The 19,654-nt window shown below is 43.4% G+C and overlaps 1 protein-coding gene across 1 annotated transcript in view; it reads left to right on the top strand.

Moving 5' to 3' along the window:
* Window positions 1-2,164: 2,164 nt before the first annotated feature.
* The window catches only part of Oc90 (otoconin 90), a 33,866-nt gene continuing 16,376 nt past the window's right edge, over window positions 2,165-19,654 (top strand). Inside the window, 6 exon segments of the mRNA XM_032916123.1 lie at window positions 2,165-2,234; window positions 2,237-2,272; window positions 5,572-5,664; window positions 13,122-13,184; window positions 14,062-14,118; window positions 16,677-16,851. Coding sequence (XP_032772014.1) covers window positions 2,165-2,234; window positions 2,237-2,272; window positions 5,572-5,664; window positions 13,122-13,184; window positions 14,062-14,118; window positions 16,677-16,851 — 494 coding nt within the window.

The following is a 19,654-nucleotide window of genomic DNA, read 5'->3' as shown; positions in this document are numbered from 1 at the left end:
GAGTAGAAGGGGGTATAGAGGAGTTTAGAGAGAGAGAGAGAGACAGAGACAGAGACAGAGACAGAGACAGACAGAGACAGAGACAGACAAAGGTAGAGACAGAGACAGAGAGACAAAGAGATGGGGAGAGAGAGGAAAAAGCATGTCTGTGCATCTCAGTCCCAGAGAGTGTCTCTGTATAATTGCATGTATTTTCCTCCTTCTGCAAAGTTTAGTTCTGGGTTTATGTAAGTAAAGAATTAAGCTGCTTTCATAGTGGAATCTGTCATTAAACACTGAGAACAACTCTGTCTTCTTCTGTCTGTGTTTCTGGGAAAACTTACCTTTCACTCTATTCTACCATAAGAAAATAGAAAGCTTTGGCTCTAGATAATATTTAGCATTTTGGAAAGATCTAGTTATGTTGTTTAGAGGGTGTGGTGGGGATTGTTACAGGCATCCAGTAGGTGCATGGGCAATCTTTCAATGCCCAAGACATTACCCAAGGAAAAGAATCCTTTGACCAAGAATATCAATAACAGATTCTAAAATACATTCTTTGTGTTAGGTATATTTACCCACTTGTGGAAAATTTACCTGATAGAAAATCTTAAGTAGAACAATTTGTTTTAGCATATGGTTTCTGAGAATTTAGACTTGCTTGGCCTAATTTGATTAACACAATGGAAGTGCATAGCAGAGAGGTTTTGTCACATGGCTGACTAGAAGCAGAGTAAGAGAGGCAAGGAGGTAGAGAGGGAAGGAGAGAAAGGGAGCAGAGAAAGAGAGACATAGAAAGAGACAGAAACTCAGAAAGACAGACAAAGACAGGGAGGCAGACAGACAGTCAAAGAGCCATGAACAAGATCTGTCTGCTAGTAGTCTACTAATCTACTTCCTCTACATAGGTTCTACCTCCCAAAGTTTCCAACATCTTTGAAAATAGCGCCACTAGTTGTGGTTCAAGTGCTCGCCACACTTGTCTATGGTGGAGCACAATTCATATTTAAACCATAACATCCTTTTACAGGCTAAACTATACCATTCTTTTACAAGCTATGGGAGAAAATCTTCTAATCTAGAACTTCACTCCTAGGTAGGTTGTTCATGCCTTAGCATCATTTAGTAGCAATGCTCTTGAGATCCACAGAAACATGTGGCCCACTGACTTGACAACTTTAGAGACAATAGCTTGTCTGTAATTGTTGACTAAGACTTAAGCAAATATAACTCAGACCCTCAGTGCATCCCAGTAACCTAATGACAAAAACAGACAGACACAAGAACACCCAGGAACAATTTCTTATGTGGGGAAGCCCTTCAATGGAGTCTGCTAGGAAGACTCTACTGACCCTGATGCAATCATCTGACTTGTTCTGATCCATCAAGAGGCAAAGTTGGAGCCTGCAGCTTAGAGGGTTCATGGCCAAGTGACTTAATCTGTGTCAAATATGATAGCACAAGTGAGAAAGGGCAAATACCTCTCCAAACCATTGCTTCTTGGTTCTTTCCTCCTAAGATTACACAAGCATCCTGCTGTGATGGCTGTAGAGGCAAGGACAACGTCCTCATGACCACTGGTGGCACATTATTGGGAAGGAAAGCACTCTACAAAGGGTTATGCAGAGAAGGGAAGACTCTGAAAAACCCCTAAAGATTTTTTTAAGTGCATAGGATGGCCTTCATATAGCAGACATGAAAGCCAAGATAGGGTTCAATGGGATTGGCAGTAGAACCTAGGGGCTTTAATTATAAAGCCCCATTTGTATACCCCACAACTTGGACATAAAACTGTAAAGGAAAGAGAAATCAAATCCCCACGTCTAAGCAAGGACTTGTAAAGAGTCACTGTCGAAATGACTAGGCAAGACAAAGCCTGCCTTTTTCCTAGCAAGGGAGCCTGTGACTTTCAACATCTTTCAGCCTCCAGAGTTGTTCCCTTGTGATCCTCAGACATAATCAGAGAGTCTCTGAGACATTGCAGTGGGGTGGGGTATGTAGAACAGGGCAGCCATTGTTCTTTAATTAGAGCCCGGGTCTCCTCATAGGGCTCAAGATGAAACCATTTAATATAGAGCCTTCACCTGTGCCAAGGCATAGCATTATGATACCTCCTCCCCTCCCATGCAACCCACCTGCCAGAGTGCATGAAAAGCTCTGGATATGAGTCAGGGAAGGTGCTCACATGACCAAGGGTCTTTGCCTGAGATATAAAAGAAGACCCTGTCCCCACTTACTCAAAGCCAAGCAACACTGGATATTCAACAGCCTTTGAGTGGAGCTTCACTTCACAGTAGGTACCTACTTCTTATGATGGCATAAAGAGACAGAGAGACAAGGATGACAGAGAAGTGGGAAAGGACAAGAGAGATGGAAGAAATGGGGGAAGATGGAGAGAATGTATTATAGGAGAAGGGAAAGAGGAAAGTAAAAGAGAACTAGATGGCAGAAGTGGATGGATGAAAGGGGAAATAAGAAGAGAAAGGATGGGAAGAAAAGAAGGGTTGGGTCTTTAGCACTGTGTGAGTCCTGGATAGTACTCAGGATGTCGCTGGACTCCAAAGGCATTCTGGGTCCTGGTAGAAGGAGATGTAGTGTCAAGTTGACAACACTTGCTAAACTGCACTAGTAACTCCTTGTCCAACCTCCCTATTACACACACCACTTTAGCAAGGGTCCCATAAGCCTGTGAGTCAACAATTGGGTACCTCTAGTGGGTCAGTGGTCCTGAACACAGAGTTCCTGCCTTGTGACCCATGGCAAGACTCTTCTGGATCAACTCCAGGAATCTCAGACAAACTGGTACTCAGAAGAATGAGACCCAGCCAGCCAGCAACAGAGCCTGACTGATCCAGGCCAACCATCATGGTCTGGTTCCAAGATACAGTCAAGTAGCCACAGGATAAGTTGACAGGTGGTGGCCTGGATTCTCTTGGGGGAATGGCCACAAAAGGCAGCCTCAGGGTACAAGATATAGGCCTCCTGACTGAATTGTAAAACAATCAGGAGGTTGCTTGTTTTGCATCATGTGGCTGGCCAGGCAGCTGAGGGTAGAATTCACAGAGCAAAAGTTTGTTAGATTGATTAATGGTTTGAAGTACAGGCACTCGCATTCATGTTGTTTCCCTTGTGTTTATGCATCATTTAATGCATTTTGGCATATTGACATTTAGCTGAGTATCAGTTAAATGGAAAAAGAAAAAAATGTATTTTTAAGTCTTAAGGTTTTGTTTCTGGACAGTGCATGGAGCATGCTTAGTGGGCCACCTGACACAAAGAATGATCCAATTAATGCAAGGAACAATATCCATAAGTTTATAACCTAGTTAAACTTGTGTATTAGATTATGTATAACATTACATGTAATATATAAATTTACCATCTTCTCCATTTTCAGTGGCTAGTAGTGTGAAGTTTTTATTTTTGTATCATCATCTCTGCTGTCACTTCCAGAATATTTCCCCTTCCCAAACTGAAACTCTGTACAAGCAACCTCCCCATCACTCTTTACTCTCTCTTCTCTGATAAGTAACTTCTTAGCATAGACTAGTCATGGATCCAAGCCTTACGATTCAGTAACTCTTCTTATTTGCACTCCCATAACTCCTAGGAGGTAGAAGTCAAGTAGCCCTCAGTCTATATAGCCTGAGATGCAGGACATCTCAGGGAGTGCACTCCTGAGACCTGGGTCAAAGGTGGCTGCTGTAACTGAAACTCCTACTTTATTTTCCAAAGAAGGGCTTCAGCACAAACAGGGGGCAGGGAACAGCATGAGCATTTGGCTACAGGATAGCCAAGTGCTGCAATTGCAGTCCCTGGTTTCATGAGCAGCTTCTGTACTTCAGTATCACAGTTTGGAGGTGGAGGTTAAATCACTTGGACCCCGTACGACCTACCAGGCAGCTGCTGAACTGGGAGTCAGGAACAATTGAAACCTTTGTGCCATAATTCATCAGTCTTCAAACTTCAAAGGTTTCATCTTAAAACTTGTGATTTGACTAAATAATACCCTTCCAAGTTAAGTAACAGTAACGATAAGATGCTGTAAGTGTTTGATGGTGAGTGGATTGCCCAAGGGATAATAGCCACAGTCTTGTGAGTTTTAATTCTAAAAAGGTCTCCATTCCCCTCTTTTGAGAGGCATTTGCTATACACTAGTGGAGATCCTTAGCACAGTCCTTTGAGAGACTTGTCTCATCATCCATTTATTTCAATCTGGCTTCAGCCTGAACTGGAGGCAAGGCTGACTGAAAAGCGCTAGGAGAGCTTGTCAGATGGCAAGAGCTCATCTGTTTTAGATGATTACAAGTAGACTGTTGTGCTGAAGGAAAATCAGACAGCAGTCAGTTACTAAAGGGCACTCAGTCCAGTCAGGATGCTCAAGCATTCACATCTTATGCTTTCTTTTTTATTTTTTTAAGCATCTTTTTTTTTCCAGAGCTGAGGACCGAACCCAGGGCCTTGCCACTCTACCACTGAGCTAAATCCCCAACCCCATTGTGCTTTCTTTCATATAATACCCATTCATTTTGCAGCCACCAGAGGCCATGCTAGAGACAGATTTGTAGAACAGCCACCTTGCCATCTTCAGGTCTCCTCACTCAAGACTCTCCACAGTAAACTGGGTTCACAGTCAGGGTGGCCCTAACATGGCAACCCCTAAACTGTGGGATACCTCCTTTGCTCTGGAGAAGCACATTATAAAAGTGCTCTGCAGGGGGCACACTTGAGAGTTTAGTCTAGTTGTTTGCGGGTTTCTTAATGCCCTCCTGGCCATGCGCCTTTGTGCAATACACATCTACAAATCTATCCAGCAGCCTGGAACATGCTTTATTGTCATTCATACAATGTTCTGGAATCATGATCTAAAGCAGAATATGCACAAATCAACCAATCATTTCCCACTGCTTAGGGGATTATAACTAGGGAGAAAATTATTCTAAAATCCCTCTGATCTCTTGCCTCCTGTTAACTATACAATTGTTGGGCATTAGGGTGCCTATTAAAGTCAAATACTTGGTGACCTGGACACAAGAAACTATAATGATAATGTGGCAGCATTCCAGGACTTTTGTTCCCACCTTGTTCCTTTGTCCCCAGAGCAGCCCCTGAGGATATCCATTGATATAATAGGACAGCAACCATATAATCCAGGTGCTCAAAACTCAAAGAAGAAAGGGTGATATGCTGTGTGAACAGTGGGGTGGGGGGGGGAGCACACCATTTGTTGGCAGGCAGCACCACCATGTGGTCATCAGATTTATTCATATATGCAGTGGTGTTGATAGGGTTCGAACCCACCTTCCTCATGCTGGGTCTGCCGTAAATGCTTATGGAATAAATGAGTGAAGGAACAATACACCGTCATGTCTTCAGGGAGAGCATGGTTAACTTAACCATTTGACAGTTGGATAAGCTGAGTTACCATAGGGAACATTATCTCTTCGTTTCAAAGTGCTAGTTAGTGTAGAAGCTGGGACAGAAACTCTTCCAGAATTTGGACCTTTGGCACAAAGGGAGCATGAAGCTTCTGGTGATTCTCATATAGGATTTTTAAAAAATATCCTTGTCATGTTTTGCTGGCTCTCCCAGGAAGCTGCTCTAGCCTACGCCTACACCTTGTCCTCTGCATGGCAACAATGATTGTGCTGCTCATGGTCAGTATGCTGATGATCCCCTGTGTTGGTGAGTACTGTCTTTCCAGTTTAGCATTTGATAACTTCAGAGGAATGCAGGGATGCTGTGTTTGGCCTCCAGCTGATTTGCTCATTAAATCCTCTTCATTCCTCTACCCAGTGAGTGAAGGGAACCAAACATCAGTATTAAGTTTATGGAGTTAATGTTAACTATTTAGACCCCTGCTCAGAAAATCTCAGCATAGAGGAGAGGAAGTAGATACCCAGTCCCCTTTACCAAGACACTCTTTGCAATTGATTTTTACTGGGAAAATCAATTAAGTGTTACTGAGCATAACAATCACCTCAGGGCAGGTCCCATTCCCAGGAGTAGTTAACCAATGAAATGCAGACTCCATGTTTGTGTTGTTAGTGTTGTTGTTGGTTGTGTGTATGTGGTGTGTGTGTATGTGTGTGTGTATGTGAGAGAGATGTGTGTGTATAAAGTGTTGCATGTTTGGTGTGGTGTAGTGTGTATATAGTGTGTTTTGTGTGTGTGGTGTTTGTGTGTTGTGTGTATGCAATATATGTATTGTGTTGTGTTGTGTAGTGTGTGTGTATGTGCTTTGTTTTCATATTTTTGTCTTACTGGGGATTTTTTTTGCATGTTTATTTTGACCTTTGCTTTTTGTTTTTTGTTCTTCTTTTGAGAGGGAGGGAGAGAAAAAGAAAACGTAAAGTTGGGTTGGTAAGTTTGTGGGGAGTACCTGGGGGATGGAAAATATATGATCAAAATATATTATATGTAAAAAATTAACTAAAAGAGATATAAACCCCTGTCCATGACTTAAAAGTATTGGAAAGGGTTCAGGATGGAGAAGAGTTGGGTCCAAAACAAAGTGTCTTGTTGGTAAGCTCCCTCCCTCCTTCTAGGAATGTAGCTCCTCTCCCCTCTGATTGTGAACTACTACATATCCCCCTCCAATTTGCTAATTTCTTGGGACACATTGGCCTTCCTGAGACAAAACAGAATTCTTTTCATCTTCATGGGCATGTGAGCCACTAAGGCAAACATTTCCATTCCTTACACACCAGCCAAATGGAAGACTCGCAAACTTCTAGTTCAATTAAACACATAAACCCACTGCTTCCCTTCTCCCAAGGCAGCTCCCATCACTCATCGATCGGGCTCCTTGTTCTTTGTTCCTTGTTTTCTCATGTTCAGAGACACTCTCAATCTATATACTGCCTCTGAGAGGCTCTTCAGGCATCTCTTCCAATGGCAGGGACAATGGTACCATGTGTTGTACATGACTGCCCAACCAAGCCCAAACAAGCAGATGAAACACATGAGCTTTGCACCTGGCCCAGCAGCACAGAAGTTGAGAATGGCAGCAGCAATCTAAAGTTTGAGAGAGGACTCCTGCTCCTCACCTGCTGATAACCATTCCACTGGAACAGAACTGGCCAACAGCTTCTTCCCTAGCCTCCATCCCTATGCTTTTTCCAGATTAAACATTCTTATCAGGATTTAAATCCCCTCATATTTTTAAAAGCTTATTCTCCTTGGTAGCTAACATTTACTATTTTCTAAAGAGTAAATTCCCTTTTGCTCAAAGCTGCCTTTTTATGTGTACCATTTATATATTTTTCCTATAAAATTGTGAGCAGTATAAATATTTCCTTCTGTTATTCTTGCTTTGTTTTACCTCCTTTATCCCTTGGCTGCCACATTTCAATAATAAAGTGAAAATTGATATCCTCTACTATGAGGAATCATTTGACAAATATTTTTATTGTTCTCTGGGAGATGTTTACCCTCAAACATAAATACTTGGCTTTGGAAACATGACAGTCATGGACATTCTAAGTGCCAACATGCCAATTCGTGTGTGGATTTGAACATATTCTGTCCACACTCCCAGGTTTTGCAGGGTCTGGTCACCACTGACATGGGGTTGCATAACCAATCAACTTGCCAGATCCTAGAGTACAAAGGGACATTTCAGAGGTTCTGCTGAGAGGATTGAAAGAAATATGTTAGTCTGTATCTTCTGAGAAATAGAGACTAAGGCCTTTTCACAGGCACAAAAGCCTCTCATCAGAAGAAATGTCCAAAAGAAGTAGAGCAGAAGGCAGGAAGGCCTGCTTCCAGCTCTGCAGCAAGGGAGAGTGGGAGCAGTGAACGCATTCTGAAGTTGCAGCTTGGTCTGAGGAATCTGGAATGGCCATCTAGAAGTCTACCTCAGCAGTCCCAGTTCCCTGGTCTGCTGGTATACCTGCTGACAGTTCTTAGGCTGGAGAGAACTATAGAGTTTATGAAGGATGGAGAAGATAAGACCTATCTGAAGATGCCACAGGGCCCTCAAATAAGCTGAGCTTCCGTTCCCCAAGAGATAACATCTATATCTGCCCCTGAGTTCACTGAGGTAAAATTTCAAAATGCCCTATCTGTCATGTTAGTTTTCTATTACTGTTGAAGAGTACTTGAGTAAAACCAACTTCTGGCATAGGTTCAGGGGCTGGAAAGATGGCTCAGTGGTTAAGAGCACTGGTTGTTCTTGCTGAGGACCTGGGTTCAGTTCTCAACACTGACATGGGGGGCTCACAACCACAAGTAACTCCAATTCCAGAGGATCCCGTGTTCTCTCTCATTTTTGTGGGCTCTATAAGTGTGTGGTATAGATAAAGACAAATATTAACATACATAAGATTAAAAATATATTTCAAGTTTTCTATTCCCTACCACCACTGCCAAAAGCTACTAGCTGGGGGGTGGTGGTGCACACCTTTAATCCTAGCACCAAGGAGACAAAGGCAGGCAGATCTCTGAGTTCAAGGGCAGCCTGATCTACAGAGGGAGTTTCAGCACATCCATTCTTCATTCAATAACAAATATACTGAGGTGTGTGTGTGTGTGTGTGTGTGTGTGTGTGTGTGTGTGTGTGTGTGTGTGTGTGCCTTAGTTAGGGTTTTACTGCTGTGAACAGACACCATGACTAAGGCAAGTCTTCAAAAGGACAGCATTTAATTGAGACTAGCTTACAGGTTCAGAAGTTCTGTCCATTATCGTCAAGATGTGAACATGGCAGCATCTAGGCAGGTATGATGCAGGTAGAGCTGAGAGTTCTTCATCTTCATCTGAAGGCTGCTAGTGGAAGACTGAATTCCAGGCAGCTAGGGTGTCTTAAGCCACACCCATAGTAACACTCCCACTCCAACAAGGCCATATCTCCTAATAGTGCCTTTCCCTGGGCCAAGCATATACAAACCGTCACAATATGTATATGTACTTTTTTCACTCCCTATACTAATGATACATCACAAACTAGTTTTCTCGAGATTGCAAAACATATAATTTTAAATTTGAACCAGTAGTCTAAAATTAGAACATTTTATACAAAGAATTCAGATTGTCAGCAAAATTTCAATGTATGCATATGACATATGATAGTACTTACCTTCAGTAGGTCCCAAGTATAATGTAGAAATAGTTGCATATGTAGGTTAGTTCAACACAGAGGGGTGCACAATGAAGGAAGGTTGTCCAGGTTAGGAATCAAGTAGGGCTTCGTACACATCAACTTGTCAAGAAAAGGAGACAATGGCAGGAGACTCTGAGCAGGCCCCCAAGTCCAGATACAGCACAAGCTAAGGTAAGTAAGGTAAGAAGCAGATGACCTTTGGTGCCTTGGCACTGCAGGAGAGTAAAGCTTACAGCAGGGCAGGATAGGATACAAACCAGATAGAGAAAAGCTTTGTGTGCTGGGTTAGACTGCTGCTTCACTGCTGAGTTTCATGTGTATTGTCTATACAGTGGTATAGACTGCATCCTGGGGAAATTAGACAAAATGATGCAGACAAATTACAGCACTACCAATGCTCTTGACAGGGCTCCTCCTGCTTCTGCCTGGGATCTTCTACTGTTGTCCTCCCTACACACCTGCCCCATCACTGCCTGTACTTCCTTCATGATCTAAAGCAGGTCTAGAACAAATAATTTAGAATCCAGGATGGCTTTTTCAGTCCCCAGTGCAATGGCATGGATGTCAACATTCAAAGTATACAATGTGGGTGTGTTGGTAGAGGTTTACAGACCTTACAACCTGCCTGGGCAGCGAGTGTTTTCCTGTTCCACATAGAGGAAAGCAATGCTGCTTGATTGCACAGACAACACCAAAGACACCATCAAAGGCTGTCACCATTAGGCACTCTTTGCAGTGGTAGTAAGCAGTAGGTTTGGCAATCATGCCAGTTACTATTGCACTGAAGGCTTTGCTTAGGGTCTAGGACAAAGACTTAAATGGAAAGCAAGCCCAGAACATCTCTGCAGCCCCACAGGGAGAGGGTTTTGCAGGGCTCACCCCCAAAGCCCATCAATCTCAAATAGGAAGCAATCCATTCTCTATGAAAGCCATTCATATACCCTAGAAATTAGGTGCTCTGCTGGAGCTCCCAGATCTACAGTACATTCACAACTTCTTTGACCCTCCCTGATTCATCCAAGGCAAAGTATCTTTCTTTCACTCCCTAAACTGATGACTTGCTTTCTGGATTCTAAAACATGTTTTAAATATCAACCAGTAGCTTAAAACTAGAATGTTTTCTTATGCAAAGAATTCAGGTTAGCAGCAACATTTGAAAGATTCAAGTCCCATTCCTTAGAGCCTAAGGCAGTGTCATAGTTGGGTTCTCACTGTCACACAGATGCCCCCTACATCTCCATAGTCCCCACTGTTCCTTTATTGGTAAGCAGGCTCAAACTCATGCCCCTTAGTTCCTTCTCCGCCTAGCCCCAGGAAGATGTATTTGAACCTTGGGCAGTAAAAAGGATCTGCATTTTCACAACTTGGGACAAGGACAGCCATAGCAGAAGGATTGGGTTCTGGGCCTCCTATCTCATTCCCCTCCAAGTCATGCTTCACAGTCTCCCTTCATCCACATGAAAACGCGAGTTACCTCTTACTGTGTCCAGTGGACACTAGGGCATAGGACAGCAGCCATGAGGAGGCTTCTGTCCTCAAGAGTTCCACAGTTACATTGTAAAGATACATGTAGGAAGAAGCCTTGAGAATAAACATGGAAAGCACTCAGCTGCTAGAGGTGAGGGCTGGGAGGTGAGAAAAGCAGAAAATACACAAGGAATTCAGAGAATGGGGAGAGGGAGAGAAGTCTTCAGTGCTCTTTGATTATACCTCATGGGAAGTGGACTGGCCAGACTGAAACAAGGTCAAGGCTTTTGAACAGAGACCACACATGGTACAAAGATTCAGAGCATGTCGGAAGAATGGAGAGAGGCTCTGCAGATGAAGGATAGAGACCCAGAGGAGCAGAGTCTTAGCTGGACCAGTCTGCTGTGGTTGGGTCCTCTAATGCAGCATGAAGTTTTATAGCTGAACTTATTAACTCTCATCTCTTTTTTATCTGAAAAACTCTTTGCTGTTCCAGGTCATCTTCAGAGAGCCCCTATGGACTCGGTGATGATTGTCTGATAGCCAGGCTTGCTCCCTGCCTTTCTCTTGTCATCGGCGGGCATCAGCAAAGGAACAGGCAGAAAACTGAGGGCACTGATCTGGGACCTGTAAAGCCCATGGAAAGTTTTCAGCTCCTGTTCTAGCCTTAAAGGTGAAAACAGGCAAGATAGAGAGGCTAAAATGTGTACAAAAGCCACAGGCAGCACAGCTGACTCAGAGCCAGTATTAGTTGCCATCTCAGCCCAGCTTTGAGCCGCTAAATAAGAAGACATTGAACATGGCAGCTCTCAAATCTTAGTCAAGAGGTTATCAGAAGAAGGCCTGCAGGACTTACACCTGAGATCCTAGGAATGCAGAAGGTTGAGCCGGAAGCACTGTAACACAGCGAGGTTCAGGTAACCTTGTAATAAAGGAGTGGGAGAGGCAAGACTGGAGATGTAGCTCAATGGTCCACTCGGTGCTTGCCTCGCTATGTGTGGCCCTGGGTTTGATGCCAGCCCTGCAAGACTGACTTGATGTTGGGGAAAAGGAGAGAGAGAATGGCAAACCTCTCTGTCTCTCTCTGTCTCTGTCTCTGTCTCTCTGTCTCTGTCTCTCTGTCTCTGTCTCTCTCTGTCTCTCTCTGTCTCTGTCTCTCTTTCTTATAGTACTTTTACACACACACACACACACACACACACACACACACACACACACACACACATACATACCATAAACTACTACCTTGGTACAACTGTCACTCAATGAGATCCTGCCTAAACATCTTATATACACAAGACAACCCCCTCTCTAGCACCTCCCCCCCCAACTCCCAGTGCCAATCACATAAGGCTGAGAAGCTTTTTGAGCCACACAGAGCTCAAACCACAATCAAGCAGAGGGCCAGACAGGGCATCTTCATGAACAGACTGAATCTCCCATGCTTCCTTGAGGACTGATTCTTACAGCTTTCAAACAAGGTTTCCAAACAGTGACAAACTTGCAGGCTTGAGTTTGTCAGCTTGATGGAGAAAGACAAAGTTGATGTGACAGGGGCTAAAGAGAGGACTCAGAAGTTAAAAGAGTACATACTCATGAAAGAATAATAAATAGTATTGAAATAGGGAGAAAGCATTACGGTTTTGCAGAGGACTCTGTTCTCTGCTCTCAATAAGTCTGTGGGCTCACAACTGTCTGTAACTGCAGCTTCAGGGTGTCTGATGTCTCTAGGCTCTGTGAGCACCCGTACTTACTTGCACATACCCCACACAGGTGCCAACACACACACACACACACACACACACACACACACACACACACACACACAATCTAATGATTGTGTCAGGCAACCCATGTGCTTTATATCTTTGAGGAAAATCTGGCACAGTTGCACTCAGGAATAGGTCTGTGACCAGTCTCAATCTATTGGCTAGCCCATGCTCATCCATATTTCTACCATGGTGGGATAGATAAGATAAAGCCCACCCCATTCTGTCATATACCTCTAGGTAGCATGGTTCAAGACAAAGCTTTTAGGTATTGTCTACAAAATCAGCTGAAGAATTTGTGAAACCTGAGCCTACATTGGATCCTACACCATATTGGTTGGATCAAAATGTATACTGGCCCTGTATCAAAGAGATTTAGATCCTAAGAGTCAGAGGGTAGTCGTACCCATAAATATGAATTCCTTGGGAACTGAGGTTTTGTGCCTTCACTTCTTTCTGCTGGTTCCTTATCTCCAGAAGCCTCCAGACAACAGTCAAGTTCAACAACACTGTAGCTTCTCATGGGAGGACAACTAACCAGTTACCGTGGCTTTCCCTCCCGAGTCGGAATGCAACCATTAACATCAACCACTAGGAAACACCAGGGGTCTTCATGTAGCCTCTTTATGTCCTGAGATCCACCTAGACTGAGCACAGCACATTATAAAAACCCATATGGAATTGAATTGGTTGTGGGAGGTATCCTCACTGTCTTCTTGTTTAGCACCTCACAGCCTTTTAACCCAGCAAGGAACAGTACAATGTTTGTGATAACTTTGCACTCTCTGTGTCTGACTTACTTCCAGGGGGCCATGCTCTGGACACACCAAATCCCCAGGAACTGCCTCCAGGACTGTCAAAAACTATCAGTAAGAATCCTTTGACCTTTGCCCAGAAGCTAAGTAAAAAGTTGTCTAGGATACTGGCAGAGACAACAACCCTTCTTGAATATACCCTGGGATCTTAATTGCTTTAGCATCTGCAAGTAGTCACTTAGATGGTACTCAAAGTATCTCTCCAGCTTTTCCTCCTGATGTCTCATGCTTTAGTGCTCTCGCAACTGAGACCAATTTCAGTGGAAATACTAAACCAGGGAAGATAGTATACGGAGTGATGTTGAGGGTTACTGTGGAGACTGAATCTTAGCTTTAAAATGCAATGTTTGGATGTAACAAATAAGGAAAAAAGTGGCTTTGAATTTGAAAGCAAACAGGAAAGGGTATATGTGACCATTTGGAGGGAGAAGAGGGAAGAAAAAATTTTGGTAATTATATTATCTCAAAAAAAAGAAAAATAATTTTTAAATTCACTCTGGTTTTCCTGGTAAGAAAGAAATGGATGGCATATTGCAGAGTCCTGGTACAGTGCTTGCTCTGTGTGAAGAGAACATTGGGATCCTGTCACTGTGATAACTCTCATAACTACATATTTTTCTACTGGATACCCGAAATATCATGCCCATAGGCACCATTGCTTGGCTCCATGCATTATCCTCCACAACACTTCTCGGTTGAAACATACTATACCACACAGAAGCTAATGGTTTTCTTTATAACAAGTGAGCAAAGTTGCCTAGAAATATTGCTCCAATCACATCTGCATTGGTTTCCATGGTAGCCCATGTTACAAAACCATTAGCTTAAGGTTAAATTTGTTCTTCAGAAAAGAGAAAAGGTTTAACATCTCTGGATAGAAAGAGAAGTAAAGACTGAAAAAAAGACTCATGTTTGTCTTCCTTCTATTTAGATATCACTTTCTTCAACGGGGTGTTTAAAAACGTGGAAAGTGTGACCGAAATTTTTGGTAAGTGATATCTGAAGTTGCTTTTATCCATTGAGGATCAGGACTGAATAGGTGTTGGAAGCTGGAAAAAGTCTTTAGGGTCTTGCTCTCTGTCTCTAATCTCCTCGGCCTCCTCAGCCAACTGCTAACATGTAGCTAGCATCTAAGAGGTCAGTGATGCTATGGAAGGCACATCAGAGAGTCATTACGTGCTTTACTTTTCCTCAATTCCTTATTCTGGAAAGAGGATGGTATCCCTGTTGTACAAGTGTGGATGCTGAGCCCATAGAAGTTATGTGGATTCCTCAAGACCGCAAAGCAAGAAGGGAGACATTCTTTATGCCTAGACCTTTATCCCCTATATCAATTTGGTTTGGTTTCCTCGCCCCAACTAGCAAGTCAATGTGAATCTTAAAAATTTCAAAAAATTGCCACACAATCTTTGTGTGTTTCATTTCAATTAAACAACTATTGGTGTAGCACAAGGGTTGCTACCATCGGAAATGGATAATGCCAATAAGTAATGCTATACTGTGATTGGCCCAGGTGAGGCCACTGGAGCCTGTTGTTTAGTTAGAAGAGGCTGAGAATGGTACCCATGACTCAGTGTTGATGCCTTTGGGGTCTTTCAATGAAAATGCACATCTATGTAAGCATGTATGTACATTCAAACTTTAGAAAGGTTTTCCAACATTACTGAGGCCTCATAGGAAAAAAAACATTAGAAGTTGAGGGAAGTTTGAATTATGTAGAAAGAATCCAGAACAGCCAAGTGAGACTGGTGCTCAAGGAGCACACCTCTAGCCCATCGGTTCCTTTTGTTATCTTGTACACTCTGAGTGACAGTGTGGGGTCACCTCCTTCAACATGAAATTGCCCTCTCATCTGGAAAGGAGAGGAAGGGAACATGAAGCTTGAGGTTTAAAGTTGAAACGAGCAGTGTTTTTTCTTACCAGTTTGTGCGCTGTGTACTTGAAGGTAGATCATCAGCTGGTGATCTGAGCATGTTTCTGACTATTGTGCCTGTACCTCTGTGGAGACAACGTAACAGCACTTACCTGGCAGGTTTTCTGTGAAGTTTATTGTACTGAACACAAAAGCTTTGTAATATACCACATGCACAAACTATTGTGGAGCAATTGGAAATACCCAGTGCAGTTTCTGGTGCAGATTACATGATTAAATACTGCGTGTCTGCTTGTGCTCCCCTTCTGCTTTGTATGCTGGCTTATAATGTTATAGTTCCATCACCAAGCCAATAGAAATTCGCTCAGCAAACTAATAATTCCATAGATCATAAAGGCATGCCATATTTTTCTTTTTTCTTTTTAATTTACTCTTCCCTCATATATTATATACCAATCATAGTTTCCCCTTCCTCATCTCCTCCAAGTTCCAGCCCCCACCCCACTTTTCTCCCAAATCCACTCTTATGTTTCCCTTCCAAAAAGTACAGGCTTCCCATAGATACCAACCAAACATGACATATTAGATTGCAGTAAGACTAGGCACCTCCCCTCATACTGAGGCTGGACTAGGTAACCCAATAAGAGGAAAAGGGTCTTGAAAGCAGAGAAGAGTCAGCGACAGAACCTACTCTCACTGTTAAGAGTCCCACTAGAACACAAACTACCCAATCATAACATATGTGCAGAGGACCTAGATCAGGCCATGTGGGCTCCACAACTGTTGCCTCAGTTTCTATGAGCCCCTCTGAACCCTGATTAGTTGATTCTGTGGACTGTGTGTGTCCTTGCTGTATACATAGGCTCATCCAACAGTCTGAATATAGCAAGATGGGTGCATGAACTTTGTACATGCAAGAAGTGTTTTCTTTTGGGTTTTTTTTTCGTGTGTGTGTGTGTGTGTATGTAGATGTAGATGTATATATGTAGATGTAGATATGTATGCATGCATGTGGTATGTACATGTGTGTGTGTATATTGCCAAGTGGTAAAGTGTATATGAGTGTGCATATATGCATACGCCTACAGAGGCCCAATATTGATGTTTTAAATATTAATGTTCTTCCTCAAGTGCTTCCTATCTTGTTCTCTGACTCAGGGTAACTCTATTAAATGGAGAGCTCACCAATAGGCATAGTCCTGCTCGTCAGCGTGCTCTAGAGATTTACTGGCTCTACTCTCTGAGGCTGGAATTGCAGGGATTGGCCATACCCACTTGACATTATATGGATTCTGAAAATGCAAGCAGTTTAGGAGCTGGGCCATCTCCCCAGTCTTTTTCAGCCCAGCTCTGGGAGATGTGTTGGGTCAGAGTCCAGTAACTATCATGAAGGTACACTGGTCTAGTCACTGGCTAAGAATAATAGTGAAATTCACTCAGAAACTTTGCGAATGGGCTCATTTTCCTGTGATCTTTTCAGTTTCATCAGTAAGGAAGAGGTCAGATGGGTGGACCATGGCTGGGGCTATATACCTGCTTTTGATTGACTGCACAGCATATAGTAACTACACTCAGGATGTCCCATCAGCCAGGGTGGCAGGAAGTCCCAAGGAAGGAACTCCTTGTGCACTTGGTTCCCTGTGCCCACCATGACCTGCTCTCCCCACCCACAGACTGTCTAGGCTCTCACTTCACCTGGCTGCAGGCTGTCTTCACCAACTTCCCTCTGCTGCTCCAGTTTGTAAACAGCATGAGGTGTGTGGCTGGCCTCTGTCCTCGGGACTTTGAAGACTATGGTTGTGCCTGCAGGTTTGAGATGGAAGGGCTGCCTCTGGATGAGTCTGACAGGTGAGTATAAAGCATAGCCTAAGGACACCTTGGATGGAACAAATATAGACAGAGACCTGGAGGAGAGACTCGGGAGAGATCTAATTATGTTACCTACTGGAGGGTAGCAGACACTCATCTCTTCATAGTGCAGTGTAAATAGTGATGTTGTAGATGGGTACCAAGAGCCTCTGTCATGACAACTATATTGTCTATATTGTTCTAAGATGAGGTTTCCTGAATTAAGAACCATAAGATCCTTGTTATATATAACAGCCCCATCGACACAAGATACATTGAGGTGGAACGTGGAAGCCTTATCCAGTGCATTTCTGCCAACTAGACAAAAAGCAGCCATGGAGGTTGCTATTCAACCTTCAATAAACATAAACAGCAACAACCCATGTGTGCTGTGCCTAAGATAATAAAAACACTAGTCCTGCCTTAGTGTAGAGTGCAAGAAAGTGTGCATGGCCACCAAAGATGTGCTCCATCCCTATGGACAAGGAAACTGCACCCTTGAGCAAAGTAGCAAGGTGGGCAAAGACAACTGAAACCTAAGAACGGCAAGTTTTAACAAGGGTGTGGTCAACAGGCATCAGAGTAGCAGATCCGACTGAACTATTCACTGACTTGGGAAATCTGTTGCTATGTTTTCAAATTCAAGTACAATTATCCATGACTCAGCAATTCCCATTCACTGCTCCTTAGTCAGTTACTTAACTTGCTTACATCCCATTTTCTTTAGCTTTAAGAATGAAGGTAATTTTAATGCTTACTTCAGAGTCACTATGTTGGATTAAATGATTAAATACAAACTGAAGGAGGCCTTGTGACTGTGCCTAGTCATGAGGTGCTCAAGGGTATTAGTAACCATGGAAGCAAAACTGGGCTTGTAGAAGCAGTAACAGGAGCAATGGTTGTAGTGACATAGCTATAGTAGTGTCAATACTGACAATAATACCACTGGAGTAATAGCAGCAATAGCAGCAGCCATAGCACAGGAGGAACGGGGCCAGTAGAGTAGTAAGATTGACTGTAACCATGGCAACAGCAACAGCAACAGAAAGCACTCGGAAATAGAAAACTGAACCTGAATCTGAAGTCTATTCCATAATTAATGTCCTATCCCTCTGGCATTATCCTGAGCCCCAAATGAAATGCCACAGGACATGTACGTTTTTTCATCTGTGTGGGTGGGCTCAGCGAAGGCAGGACAGGATCTCTTTGGAATCCCCATGTTAGACAGCTCATACTTGGCTCTGGCATTTCTTAAAAGACATCCTTTTCCAGTTGCCTTGGTTCTCTGTTCTCCAAATCTTCCCTTGCTTGTATGTGCTACATAAGCAAGTGTGAACACAGGGTCTGTCTCTGTACTCCACTCATTGCCCTCTAAGTTGGGAGTTCATTATGCTCTTTCCTTGTGCTCCCAGAACTGAGGAAGTGACCAACTTTTAACAATTTTTCATAGCTTAAAGACAGATGAATTGAAAAGGGCACATTCTTGGTTGACATAGAATAATAGCTTTGCAGTTAAACAATAAACTATAAACTATCCCCACCTCCGAACCTTCAGGAGAAGATATGCGTTGTATTTAGAGCAAAGGGCTAGTTTTCCATTTTAGGGACCAGAGTCAGGGAGTTGACACTGGGATGGGAAAGACTGGTTCTGCGGGGCTTGTGAGGCCAGGTCCATTTCTGAGAACATAATTTTCTGTTAGGTCCCTCATTCCTGCTTCCTTTAATGCTTTGAACACCCAAGAAAACAAGGAGTCAGATAAATAAAGGAGTCATTCATCACTGTCCCCTATCCAGAAAGAATGATCAAAGGACGTGTCCCCAAGGTGGAATAGCGGGCTGAATCTAATTTCAATTACTTTGTCCATGTTGGTTAATGGGGTGGGTGTTTCCAAAACCCTGGAAGACAGATTGTTTCCATCTTGAACTTAAACACCTTGATTCCCTGATGCTGTTTATTGAAATGGATGTTTCTTAAATCCAGTAAATCCTCCTTAGGCAGGATGAAAAAAATGTATCCAAGGTCATCATGCCCCGGCATGTTTTGTTTGTTTCAATGTTCTCCACTGTTTCTGTGAACCTCACACAGTGTCACCTTGCTGGGTGGTCTTGGCCAGGTTATAGAGCTGTGCTTCTCAGAGTCTGCATATGTAAATGTTCACAGTAATGGTCACACCTGCCAGGCAGCACTCAGGGGAGGTGGAGATGTGCTATACATGTCCAGTGCTCAGAGAAGGCTCTGCAAATGTTAGCCGCTGTAACAAAAGCAGCAATAAACATTGTCCTCATTCCCTCTGAGGAGAAGGCGGTGATAATCAGGAGCTCCTTTGCCAGCCCAACTCCAAGTCCTGACCCGTGCTATAGTTCCCATTGTGACTTCCTAGGCAGCACATCCATTCCACCCTAGGCCCAGGACTGGGTTTGTGCCTGAGCCCTGATCTCCAGACTTACCATCCACAGCAGGGTCACTAGAGGAACATTACTTGGAAATGCTCCAGTTCTCGGAATACTCAAAGGTATCGGCTCTTACTGTGAGACTCATGTAACATTCATTTTTCAAAGTAGGTAAGTAACTTGCCCAAGGCAAATCCCTGGTGCTTACTGGAGTTTGTACTGCTGCAGAGCCCCAGACGGCAGCTCCCTACACCCCGAACTTGAACATCAAGGCTGCTAGTACAAGTGAGGTCTCATCCTTCCTCTTCCTGTGGCCTAAGACCTCAGAGAAAGGCAGTGGATAGCCACCGACAACTCTCTCTGTAAGAGAGGCAGTAGATCCTAGCCTGCAGTCGGTAAGCCAGTGACCATT

Source organism: Rattus rattus, chromosome 1, assembly GCF_011064425.1.
Source record: "Rattus rattus isolate New Zealand chromosome 1, Rrattus_CSIRO_v1, whole genome shotgun sequence".
Taxonomy (NCBI): domain Eukaryota; kingdom Metazoa; phylum Chordata; class Mammalia; order Rodentia; family Muridae; genus Rattus; species Rattus rattus.
The sequence above is the reverse complement of the archived record's forward strand: the minus strand, read 5'-3'. Positions and strand labels throughout refer to the sequence as shown.